Source organism: Oryx dammah, unplaced genomic scaffold (genome assembly GCF_014754425.2).
Source record: "Oryx dammah isolate SB20612 unplaced genomic scaffold, SCBI_Odam_1.1 HiC_scaffold_6, whole genome shotgun sequence".
In the NCBI taxonomy this organism is placed as follows: Eukaryota; Metazoa; Chordata; class Mammalia; order Artiodactyla; family Bovidae; genus Oryx; species Oryx dammah.
Window position 1 is genome coordinate 16,024,798 of NW_024070190.1, and position 11,340 is coordinate 16,036,137.

At 52.3% G+C, this 11,340-nt stretch overlaps 1 protein-coding gene across 1 annotated transcript in view; it reads left to right on the top strand.

Moving 5' to 3' along the window:
• Positions 1 to 11,340, top strand: part of ALOX5 (arachidonate 5-lipoxygenase) — a 49,755-nt gene that overhangs the window by 33,473 nt on the left and 4,942 nt on the right. The window contains exons 5-9 of the mRNA XM_040242818.1: positions 94 to 200; positions 2,102 to 2,274; positions 5,995 to 6,141; positions 10,129 to 10,332; positions 11,064 to 11,150. Of these exons, the coding sequence (XP_040098752.1) occupies positions 94 to 200; positions 2,102 to 2,274; positions 5,995 to 6,141; positions 10,129 to 10,332; positions 11,064 to 11,150 (718 nt within the window). The remainder of the gene's footprint in view (positions 1 to 93; positions 201 to 2,101; positions 2,275 to 5,994; positions 6,142 to 10,128; positions 10,333 to 11,063; positions 11,151 to 11,340) is intronic.

Here is an 11,340-nt window from a genome sequence, read left to right on the forward strand (position 1 = left end):
CGAGGCAGAGCGTGTGCAGGGGAGGCGAGGCAGAGCGTGTGCAGGGGAGGCGAGGCAGAGTGTGTGCAGGCGCCACCGTGTCTCCATCTGCAGGATGGAGAACCTGTTCATCAACCGCTTCATGCACATGTTCCAGTCGTCCTGGAACGACTTCGCCGACTTTGAGAAAATCTTTGTCAGGATCAGCAACACTATTTCTGGTGAGTGTGGTTTGGGGCACTCTCGTGGTGCTGGGCGAGCCTTGTCTGGGCATGGGAATGGGCTGAGTCCGGGCCCTCCCTGTGCCCCAGGCTGGCACCGCCTGCTCCAGTCCGGGCCCTCCCTGTGCCCCAGGCTGGCACCGCCTGCACCCACACAGCGCCCTCTCCTGGGGACCACTCCCCTTGGTTTCTATTCCTTGGATGTTCAAGGCTGAACATCCTCAACCTCATTCCACCATCAAAAGTGTTGAAAATATCAGAATTTTTTCTTTACTTAAATCAATCATTTTTTATGCTTCTTAACGAAAAAAAAAAAGGCAGGAGTTAGAGTGGCTCTTCAAGCATTCAGATGAAAGCAACAGTGGGTTCCGTTGGGCTAGGACGTGTCTGGTAGAGCAGTAGCATCGTGTACCTGCCAGGGATGGCGTGGGTTGGACCATGCAGCAACAGAAAAGTTAGGAGGCAGCAAGGAAGCAAGCACAGGCAACAGCTACCCTCACCGGCCCCTCCCCAGGCTGTCCCCCTGCTCCCCTCCTTCTCCTGCATCCCGGCCCCCCTCCTTCCTGGGCACAGGACCTGGGTTCTTTTTCTTTCTGTAGGTACAGTGTTGCACAGCAGATCTGTAGAACCTATTCATCTTGCTTGACTGAAACTTCATGCTCGTGGATTACTAACTCCCCGACTCCCTCCTAACCACCACCATGCTATGCTGCTTTTTGTATAGATGTTTTCAAGATTTTTTTTTTGATGTGAACCATTTAAAAAGTCTTTATTGAATATTTTGAAATATTGTTTCTGTTTTATGTTTCGGTTATTTGGCCATAAGGCATAAGGGAATCTTAGCTCCCCGACCAGGGATTGAACTCATACCCCCCGCACTGGAAGGCAAAGTTTTAACCACTAGACTGCCAGGGAAGTCCCTATGATTCTATGAGTGTGACGAATTTCGACTTTTCCTGTAAGTAGACTCATGCGGTATTTGTCCTTCGGTGGTGCTTTCTCCATTGAGCGCAATGTCCTCCAGGCTCATCTGTGCTGTGATACATTGCACGTACGCTTCTTTTTCAAGGCTGAATGGTATTCCATTGGATGCATACACCACGTTTTCTTCAGCCCTCGGTAGAGGACCATTTACATGGTTCCCACATATTGGCTGTTACGGATTGTGCTGCCGTGAACACGGGGATGCAGATATCTCTTCAAGATCCTGATTTCAATTCTTTGGGATGAATACCCAGAACTGGGATTGCTGGATCACATGGTCGTTCTATTTTGAACTTTTTGAGGAAGCTCCACGCTGTTCTTCATGACAGCTGTGCATCCTGCCTTCCCACCAACTATGCACAAAGGGTCAGCTTCTCCACAGCCTCACCAATACTTGCCTTTAAAAAATAATAATAATAGTGTCCTGGCAGGTGTGAGCTGGTGTCTCGTGGTTTTGATTTGAATTTTTCTGATGATTAGTGATGTTAAGCATTTTGTCATATGCCTGCTGGCTATCTCTATGCCTTTTTCAGAGAAATGTCTGTTCACATCCTTTGCCCCCTTTTTAATCGGGTTATTGAGCCGTAGGAATTCCTTATATATTTGAAGAGTAGCCCCTATAGGATAATATGGTTTGCAAACATTTTCTCTTGTTCTGTAGGTTGACTTTTCACTCTGTGTTTCCTTTGCTGTGCAGAAGCTTTTTAATTTGATACAGTCCCATTTGCCTATTTTTGTTGCTTCTGAGCCACTAAAGGCTAGCTCGGGGAGGATGGGGTGGCGCCCTGGCCTGAGTGGTCAAGCAATCTGGCATGGTGGGCTGTCCAGTGGAGAGTGCCAGCAGGGGCTCTGGCCCTCGGTCCGCATCAGGACGACCTCAGCCTGGCTCAGGCTGAGCTGCAGTCCTCTCCCCGCAGAGCGGGTCATGAACCACTGGCAGGAAGACCTCATGTTTGGCTACCAGTTCCTGAACGGCTGCAACCCTGTGATGATCCAGCGCTGTCTGAAGCTGCCAGACAATCTGCCGGTGACCACAGAAATGGTGGAGTGCAGCCTGGAGCGGCAGCTCACCCTGGAGCAGGAGGTCGAGGTAAGACCTGGTCTCGAGGTAAGATCTGGTCTCGAGGTAGGACCTGGTCGGCTGGAGACAGTGGCCTGGGCCAGAGGCAGCTCGGATGGCCGGGTCACGCTCAGTCAGGCAGAAACCACTTCCTGCTGGCCCATGCTTGCTGGCCTCCGGGCCACTATCTCCAGCCTCTGGTTGGTGGTCAGATTGGCTGCCTTCGGTGCAGTGGCCTCTTCCTTTTCCTGAGCATTTATGAAAATGGTCTTGTCCAACATAGGTGAGGGAATTGAGAGTAACATTTCTCCACGATGCTCAGGTCTGAGAGCATAAGCTCAATGTTTTCAGTATCAATATCATAATTAAAAGAGCTCCCTCTAACAAAGGGCCTGTTATGGGTCAAGTATTGTGAGAGATGCTTTACATGCAGAACCATCAATTGTTACCCACATTGCAAAGGTAAAGAAACTGGAGAGAAAGCTAATCTTACATCAGGACAAAACAAAACCAAAGCAACAGGAGAAAACTGCTGGGACCCTGCGGTTTAATTAGACGTGTTGGTCGGCTCCTGGCCTCGCCCCCTTCCCACCCCGCTCTTGGCCCTCATCTGCCCGATCAGCCCTCTGCACTTCCAAGACTCGTCTAGTTTTGAGACAGAAAGGGTTCAAACCTCCCCTCTGGTGGGATTTGGTGTCAACCACCTCCATGCTGGCAGCTTGAGGCCCTTCGTCTCTCATCAGCTGGCCCCTTCCCACTAGAGCCAGGACGAGCAGGCCTCCTGCCAGCTGGCCCTCAGGTGCCTGGGGGCTTTCTGCTGCTTCTAGGCACCCCATGTTGCTTGCTCGGCTCACCTTAGGAGCCTGGCAAGAGAGGGGTGGTTGGTGCCATTTGAAGATAGACCTCCTCGCCCTCACACCCTGCCCACCTGACTCCAGAGGGCCGCCTGCCCAGGTCAGGTCCCCAGGCAGGGCTCCTGCCTAATCACATGGCCAGGTGACAGCACATGCCTCCCCGAAGACAGGCACACACAGCAGGGCTTCTCTCTAGGGCTCGTTGCTGGGCCTGGTGACACTGCTTCAGTGATAACTGATTTCAAGCTTCAAGTCAGAGAAGCACTGAACCCTGAGGGTCAGAGAATCCTAGAACTGGAAGCGGCTGAGAGCCAGCCACGCACCCAGCCGCCCAGGGGGTCAGCCGCCACTCAGGACTCCTTGCCCCCACAGCGGCCACCTTTCCTGTGAGTGCTGGTCTTGGTGCTCAGCCGTGGTTTCAAGGGTGAAGCAGTAATCCAATAGCCACCATTGACTAGGTCCTTAGACATGCACCAGCCGTCTCTCACGCGTACATGGCTCCACCCTCTGTCTCTCGTGTATACACGGCTCCATCCCCTAAGATGTAGTTCTCAATCCCCACAATCTTTTCTGCTACCTCTCTTTGGCAGCATCTTATGATCTACAGAGATCATAGATTTGTGGCCAAATAAAACCCCAAAGTTGATCTACCTATGCAGTTATTTTTTCCAACATGAGTCGGTAAATTCTACCCCATTGTTGTTTTTCGGTCATTGTCACAATTCTTCAGAGTGTTTTAGTTCTTAGACTTTATATTAGGATTCTGTGGTTTCAAGTTAAAACCAATTTAAGAAATGCCTTGGTTGGGGCAACAGCATGAAGCAGACTGAACTAGCTGCGTCTAAGATTCAGATAATCGATGAGCATCATTTCTCCAGTTATCAATTTTCTGCTGCTGTTGGAATTTTCTTCTCCTGAGGGTGTCCTTATGTGGAGGTAAATATGACCGCTAAGAGCTTCAGACTTACCTTCCATCATTTTAGCAAACACTGCTGAACCCCAGAAAAAACTCCCTATTTCCCAACACTGTCAGCAGATGTCATGGGTCCAGTTTGAGTTGTGAGACAATTCCCTGAGCCAGTCACTGCAGCCAGGAGAATGGAGAATGCTGAGCAAAAGGAGAGGACAGGAACACGAGACAAGCAAGACCACCCGTATCTTCTACAGAACCTATAATATCAGAACTGAGAGAGACAGCTGACTCCTCACTTTCCAGAAGGATGAAGTCAGCCCAGAGAGAGGAGGTGGCCTGGAATGACAGAGAAATGGCCCATAGGCAGCCCCAAATCCCAGGCCTCCTGGTTCCCAGGGTCTCCCTTTAGCCTGTCATTCGTCAAGTTAACTAATTTGGTCTGCTGAAGAGTTGACTGGCAGACATTTCTTCCGCACAGTGGTCACTGACGGCCACTCTGCTCTGGAAGTCCATTTGTCCAGCCCATCTCAGAAGCCCAAGCAGGCCCGTGACCCCACCAGGCCTGGGTGTCTCCAGTTTCCGGCCGAGGGGTCCTGAGGGGCCATCACATACTCTGCCGAGGCAGCCGGTCCCCACTTCCCTCTGCCCTGACTGGCCAAGGGCACCACTACCTCCTTCCCCCTCCCTGGCCCCCTCCTGCCCCGAGTGCCACTCAGGCCAATGCTCAGAGCTCGTCACTGGTGTCAGACAGCTGCAGGGTCCTACCGCGGGCGGGCCTGAAGCCTGCGCGCTGCGTTCACCCGGCGCCCTCTGCTGGCAGACTTAGGGACATGCCGGGGACTTGAGCGCCTGCTGACAGGTCTCTACCTTGACGGCCTTCGCCAGCCAGATGGCAGCCCCTGCCTCCACTTCTAGCTTAAAACACAAGAGGCTTTAGAAGAAGCACCACGTATCCTCCACCCAGACTCTTCCAGCTCTGGCCTGAGCAGGCCCTGGCCCTGCAAAAGGAGCCCTCGCCGCGCTCAGGTTAGGCTCCGTCTTGGTGGCCCAGACGGTAAAGGATCTGCCGGCAGTGAAGGAGACCCCGGGTGCGATCCCTGGATCAGAGTCCCCCGGAGAAGGGAATGGCTCCCCACTCCAGTATCCTTGCCTGGAGAATTCCATGACAGCGCAGCCTGGAGGGCTACAGTCCGTGGGGTCAGAGTCGGACACGGCTGAGTGACGAACGCATGCAGGGACTCAAGTGTAACCTGGGATGCGTAACTTGCCACCTTCCCCACGTGCATTTCTGTTTTACATTAAAGTGTGATATCTGCAGGAATCGAGGGAGGCAGCAAGCTCAGTGATGGCCGGGTAGCACCGAGTTACCCTGCCATGCCAGAACCTCCCACCAGGGCACAGAACACACACCACCCCTGCAGACCCCACCCCCACCCTTGTAGACCTCCTTACCCCTGAAGACCCTCCCTTGAAAGCTCAGAGTCCGCCAGCCCTGACGACCCCCTCCTGGCACGGCGGACACCCGCTTTTGAGCCTCAGGAACCCCTCCTGCCACCTTTCCAACTCTCCTCCCAGGGGCAACCTTTGTCCTGACTCTGACACTTGAGTTTGCCCAGCTTTGAACTCTTGTAAGTGGAATCCTGCAGCGTCACTCGTGGCATTTGACGTCTCTCATTTATTTCATCTAAATTCTGTCTTCTTTCTTAACTGTCACTGTGGGTGGTCTTTCAACATCTTTAATAAGGGTCAGGCAGACTGCACGTACAGCAAGTGTGTTAGGAGCCCTTGGCATTTCTTCACCTTGCTGAGCCCCACCATAGCCTATGGAAACTTCTGTCAGCCTTGGAGTCAGAGGACTCCAAGAGCTCTAAGCTCTGAACTCCACTGTATTGACTGGACCTCCTATCCCTCCCACTGGGGCCGATTCCTGGGTCCATCTCAGACTAAACCTGATTGGGATGTATTTCCTCTTACCTCCTGCAGCAAGGGAACATCTTCATCGTGGACTTTAAACTGTTGGATGGCATCGATGCCAACAAAACAGACCCCTGCACTCTGCAGTTCCTGGCTGCGCCCATCTGCTTGCTGTACAAGAATCTGGCCAACAAGATTGTCCCCATTGCCATCCAGGTAGGCGGCCCGGCCCGGTTCTCATCCTGGGCGGCTCCACCCTCCGGAGCCAGGGCTCAGGGAGCATTTCCTGGGTGGATCCAACAGACCTCCAGGAGGGAACGGCAGCAGTCCTGCCTGGAATCTCCTGCTTAAGGCTCTGCCAGGTGGACAGGACAAACAAGAACACAGGGCTTCCTGCCAGTCTGCGGAGGGCTGACCATAGTGGGCAGAAAGGGCTCCCGTCCACAAGATACCCGTGAGCACTTCCTGGCTCTGGGGAGGACCTGGCCTCGCACCCCAGCATTCTGACCAGCCCCGAATCAAAACACCAGTAGGACATAGAAAACCCTGAAGACAGTATCAGAAAACTGCTAGGGATAATCAGTGAATTTAGCAAAGTTGCAGGATACAAAATCAATACACAGAAAGCACTTGCATCTCTACATACTAACAATGAAAAATCAGAAAGAGCAATTAAGGGATCGATCGCATTCACCATTGCAACAGAAAGAATTAAATATCTAGGAACAAACTTATCTAAGGAGACAAAAGAACTGTACACAGAAAATTATAAGACACTAATGAAAGAAATCAAAGATGACATAAACAGGTGGAAAGATATTCTACATTCCTGGGTAGGAAGAGTCAATATTGTGAAAATGACTATACTACCAAGTGCAATTACAGATTTAACTCGATCCCTATCAAATTACCAATGGCATTTTTCATAGAACTAGAACAAAAAATTTCACAGTTCATATGGAAACACAAAAGACCCCGAATAGTCAAAGCAGTCTTGAGAAAGAAGAATGGAGCTGGAGGAATCAAGCTTCCTGACTTCAGGTTATACTACAAAGCTACAGTCATCAAGACAGTATGGTACTGGCACAAAAGCAGAAATATAGACCAATGGAACAAGATAGAAAGCCCAGAAATAAACCCATGCACCTATGGGCACCTTATTTTTGACAAAGGAGGCAAGACACCTATGGGGCAAAGACAGCCTCTTCAATGAATGGTGCTGGGAAAACTGGACAGCTACATGTAAAAGAATGGAATTAGAACATTTCCTAACACCACACACAAAGATAAACTCAAAATGGATTAAAGACGTAAATGTAAGACCAGAAACTATAAACCTCATAGAGGAAACCATAGGCAGAACACTCGATGACATAAACCAAAGCAAGACCCTCTGTGACCCCCCTCCTAGAGAAATGGAAATAAAAACAAAAGGGAACAAGTGGGACCTGATCAAACTTAAAAGCTTTTTCACAGCAAAGGAAACTGTAACAAGGTGAAAAGACAACCCTCAGAATGGGAGAAAATAATGGCAAATGAAACAACTGGCAAAGATTAATGTCCAAAATATATAAGCAGCTCATACAACTCAATACCAGAAAAACAAACAACCCAATCAAAAAGTGGGCAGAAGTCCTAAATAGACATTACTTCAAAGAGGACATACATATGGCTAACAGACACATGAAAAGAGGCTCAACATCACTCATGATTAGAGAAAGGCAAATCAAAACTACAATGAGGTATCCCCTCACACTGGTCAGAATGGCCCTCATCAGAAAGTCTACAAACAATAAATGCTGGAGAGGGTGTGGGGAAAAGGGAACACTCTCGCACCGTTGGTGGGGATGTAAATTCATACAGCCACTATGGAGGGTGGTACGGAGATTCCTTAAAAAGCCAGGAGTAAAACCACCATATGACCCAGAAATCCCACTCCTAGGCTCATGCCCCGAGGAAACCAAAACTGAAAAAGACCCACGTATCCCGTTGTTCACTGCAGCACTGTTTAGAATAGCTAGAACACGGAAGCAACCTAGACGTTCATCTACAAATGAATAGATAAAGAAGCTGTGGTACATATACACAATGGAATATTACTCAGCCATAAAAAGGAAGGCATTTGAATCAGTTCTGATGAGGTGGATGAACCTAGAACCTATTATACAGAGAGAAGTGAGTCAGAAAGAGAAAGAGAAATACCGTATTCTAACGCACGTATACGGAATCTAGGAAGATGGTTCTGGAGAATCTATTTGCAGGGCAGCAGTGGAGAAACGGACGTAGAGGATAGACTTATGTATATGGGGAGAGGGGAGGAGAGGGTGAAGTGTATGCAGAGAGTAACGTGGAAGGTCCCATCACCATGTGTGGAATAGACAGCCAATGGGAATTTGCTGTGTGGCTCAGGAAACTCAAACAGGGGCTGTGTATCAACCTAGAGGGGTGGGATGGGGAGGGAGATGGGAGGGAGCTTCAAAAGGGAGGGGATATATGTATATCTCTGGCCGATTCATGCTGAGGTTTGACAGAAAACAGCAAAATTCTGTAAAGCAGTTATTCGTCAAAAAAAAAAAAGAAAACCCAGGAGGGCCTGAGCAGGTGACGCTGTGAGATGAGCTTGAAGCTGCGGTTGCCAGGGAGGACCAAGGCGGTCAGGAGCTGTGCCAGTCCTGAGATGCTCCCGGGTTCTTGTCTCCACCGAGGATGCTGGAGGAGGAGAGGCATGCAGTTTGGGGGAGGGACAGGCAGGGCCAGAGCTTCCTCTCTCCCCATTCCTGGCTGCAGGGTGCTTTCTCAGGGTGTCACAGCCCTGCAGCGCTGTGGGAGATGTTACCCAAGCAGCAGGAAGCCGCACCGAGGCCAGGACCAGGTGTGGCTCTGTGAAGGAGGGAGGCTCCACAGGGCCCCAAGGGCACAGCAACAAGCGCTCAGCAAACAGCACTTTGAGTCAGTCGTGAGCCGGGCACTGGGTGCCTTGGGCATGATAGCAGCTGGTTTTGCCAGATGTTAACCACATGCCAAGTTTATCCCAAGGGTTTGCCTGCACAGTCCGCAATCCCTTACTCTCAATTCTGAAATCTAAAACTCTTAGCTTCTCAAAAAATTTGTAGCAGATTCATTGGCAGCAAAGCTTGCTCTGAACCAATGTGCATGCATGCTCCATCGCTCAGCCATGCCTGAGCCTTTGCGACTCTGCGGACTAGCCCACCAGGCTCCTCTGTCCGTGGGATTTCCCAAGCAAGAATACTGGAGTGGGTTGCTGTTTCCTCCTCCAGGGGATCTTCCTGATAGAAGGAAATACTTCAGAGGCTTTCTCCCACTCAGTGTGAAAGGTGTATGTTTCATGCAGAAACATCAGCATGTTTGAGTATAAATATTGTGTTGCTGCAGACCCAGGGAGAGGAAGACAGTTGCCACATAACGATGTGTGCACGCTGCTAAAATCCTAAAAATCCTGGACTCTGAAACATTTGGCCATCAGGGTTTCAGACCAGAAAGCCTGCCTTTATTCACATAATTGTCACTACAAGCCTCTGAGTAGGCGGGCACTCCAGCTTCTGATCCTTTTAAGCAGATAAGGGAACCGAGGCACCAGGGCACGCAGTCAGCGGCAGAACCGAGATTGGGGCCAGGTCATCTGGCTCCAGAGTTCGTGTCCCTCCTGCTGTCCCCAACTCCCCACCAGTCTAATCAATCAAGGGCAAGAAGGGGATTCAGAAGCACCCAGACCGAGTCTGGGGAGCAGCAGCATTTAAGGGGAGAGCCGAGGAAGGAAAAATCAGGAGACCAGAAAGCAGCTGCAAGAAGTGGGTGGGACCAGGAGAGAGGGGAGAGATGGTGAGCGGGTGGGAGGCCCCTGCCCACAGCTCCACACACCACAGCATTCACCCCGTGCTGCCTGCGCACCCTTTCACTCGCTTCCCCTGGTAACTACCAGGCTGTACACCCCGTGCCCTTGTTAACGACAGTGAAGCTGCAGTTCATAAAGGCTAAGCTGTCCGGGGTCCCACAGGTAGCGCAGCCGGGAGGAGAAACTGTTACAAACCCAGGGCCTCTGCCCTCCTCCGTGATCCTCTCATGATTCAAAGTCTCTGTTGAAGAAACCTGGATTCTCCCGGAATTTCCTGAGAGGCCAGGCTCTCCTACAGTTACAGCCTGGAGCAAAATATTGCAATGCCTTCTCTTTCTGCAACGCATCAGCTCAACCAGGTGCCGGGAGAAGAGAATCCCATTTTCCTCCCTTCGGATGCAAAGTATGACTGGCTCCTGGCCAAGATCTGGGTGCGCTCCAGCGACTTCCACGTCCACCAGACCATCACCCACCTTCTGCGCACACATCTGGTGTCTGAGGTGTTTGGCATCGCCATGTACCGCCAGCTGCCTGCCGTGCACCCCATTTTCAAGGTACAGCAAGCTCCTGCCTCACCTGGGGGGAGAGGACAGAAGGAAGGCGGGAGGGGCACCGACGCCCCTGCAGGACTGTGGCTGGGAGAGGCTGGGGAGGAGGGGAGGCAGCCCCAGGGAGAGAGCAGCTCAGAGCCTGCTGGGCCTGAGGACATCGGGCGGGCGGGGCCTGGGCCTGGGCCTGCCCGGCCTCTGGCTGGCCTTGGGGGAGGGAGCAGAGTGTGAAGAGACAGATGAGTTCAGTGTTGCTCTGTCTGACCCCAGCGGGCAGCCCCGCTGTCACTGCCCTTCTCTCTCCTGAATCCTGTGGGCACTGGCAGCTAGAGTGGCTGCAGGCTGAAATCACCTCCATTCCCCCACCTGTAACACCGAGATCAGATAGTCACCTGCCCCCTAGGATCGCTGCCAGGGCTGAAATAGCGGACACATTCGGAGAATTTCAGAGTGCCCAGTGCACAGTTACGCTCTGTGTAAGCGCTGACAGTGGCCGTTTTCGTCACGACCATTCTTGCTGAGCATCAGAGCGGCAGTCCCCAGGCTGCCAGGCCAGCAGCTCGCGGCAGTGCAGGTCGACACGCCAGCTTCACCCCCTCCGTGACCCTTGGCATCGCTCCTCCACAGTGCACTGGGGTGGGGTGGGGCTGGGGGGCCTGGGGACCCCGAGGAGGCGCAGACGGGGTCGGGAGCCCCTGCCCTGGCCACCTCTGAGGCCCGCCCCATCACTGCGCCAGCTCCTGGTGGCACACGTGCGGTTCACCATCGCCATCAACACCAAGGCCCGGGAGCAGCTCATCTGTGAGTACGGCCTCTTTGACAAGGTGAGGGCCTCCTCCCGCCCGCCCGGCCCCGACCCGACCTGAGGCCAGCCCCTAGGCGCCACCTGGGTGGAGGCCTGGAAGGGTGGGAGGCTGGGTGCACTCGAGTGAAGCCCCCATGTTCTCTGGCTGGCGCCCGCCCCTTCCATCCACCCTCTCTTCCTCACCATGGTATCCTTGTCACCCCCTCCCA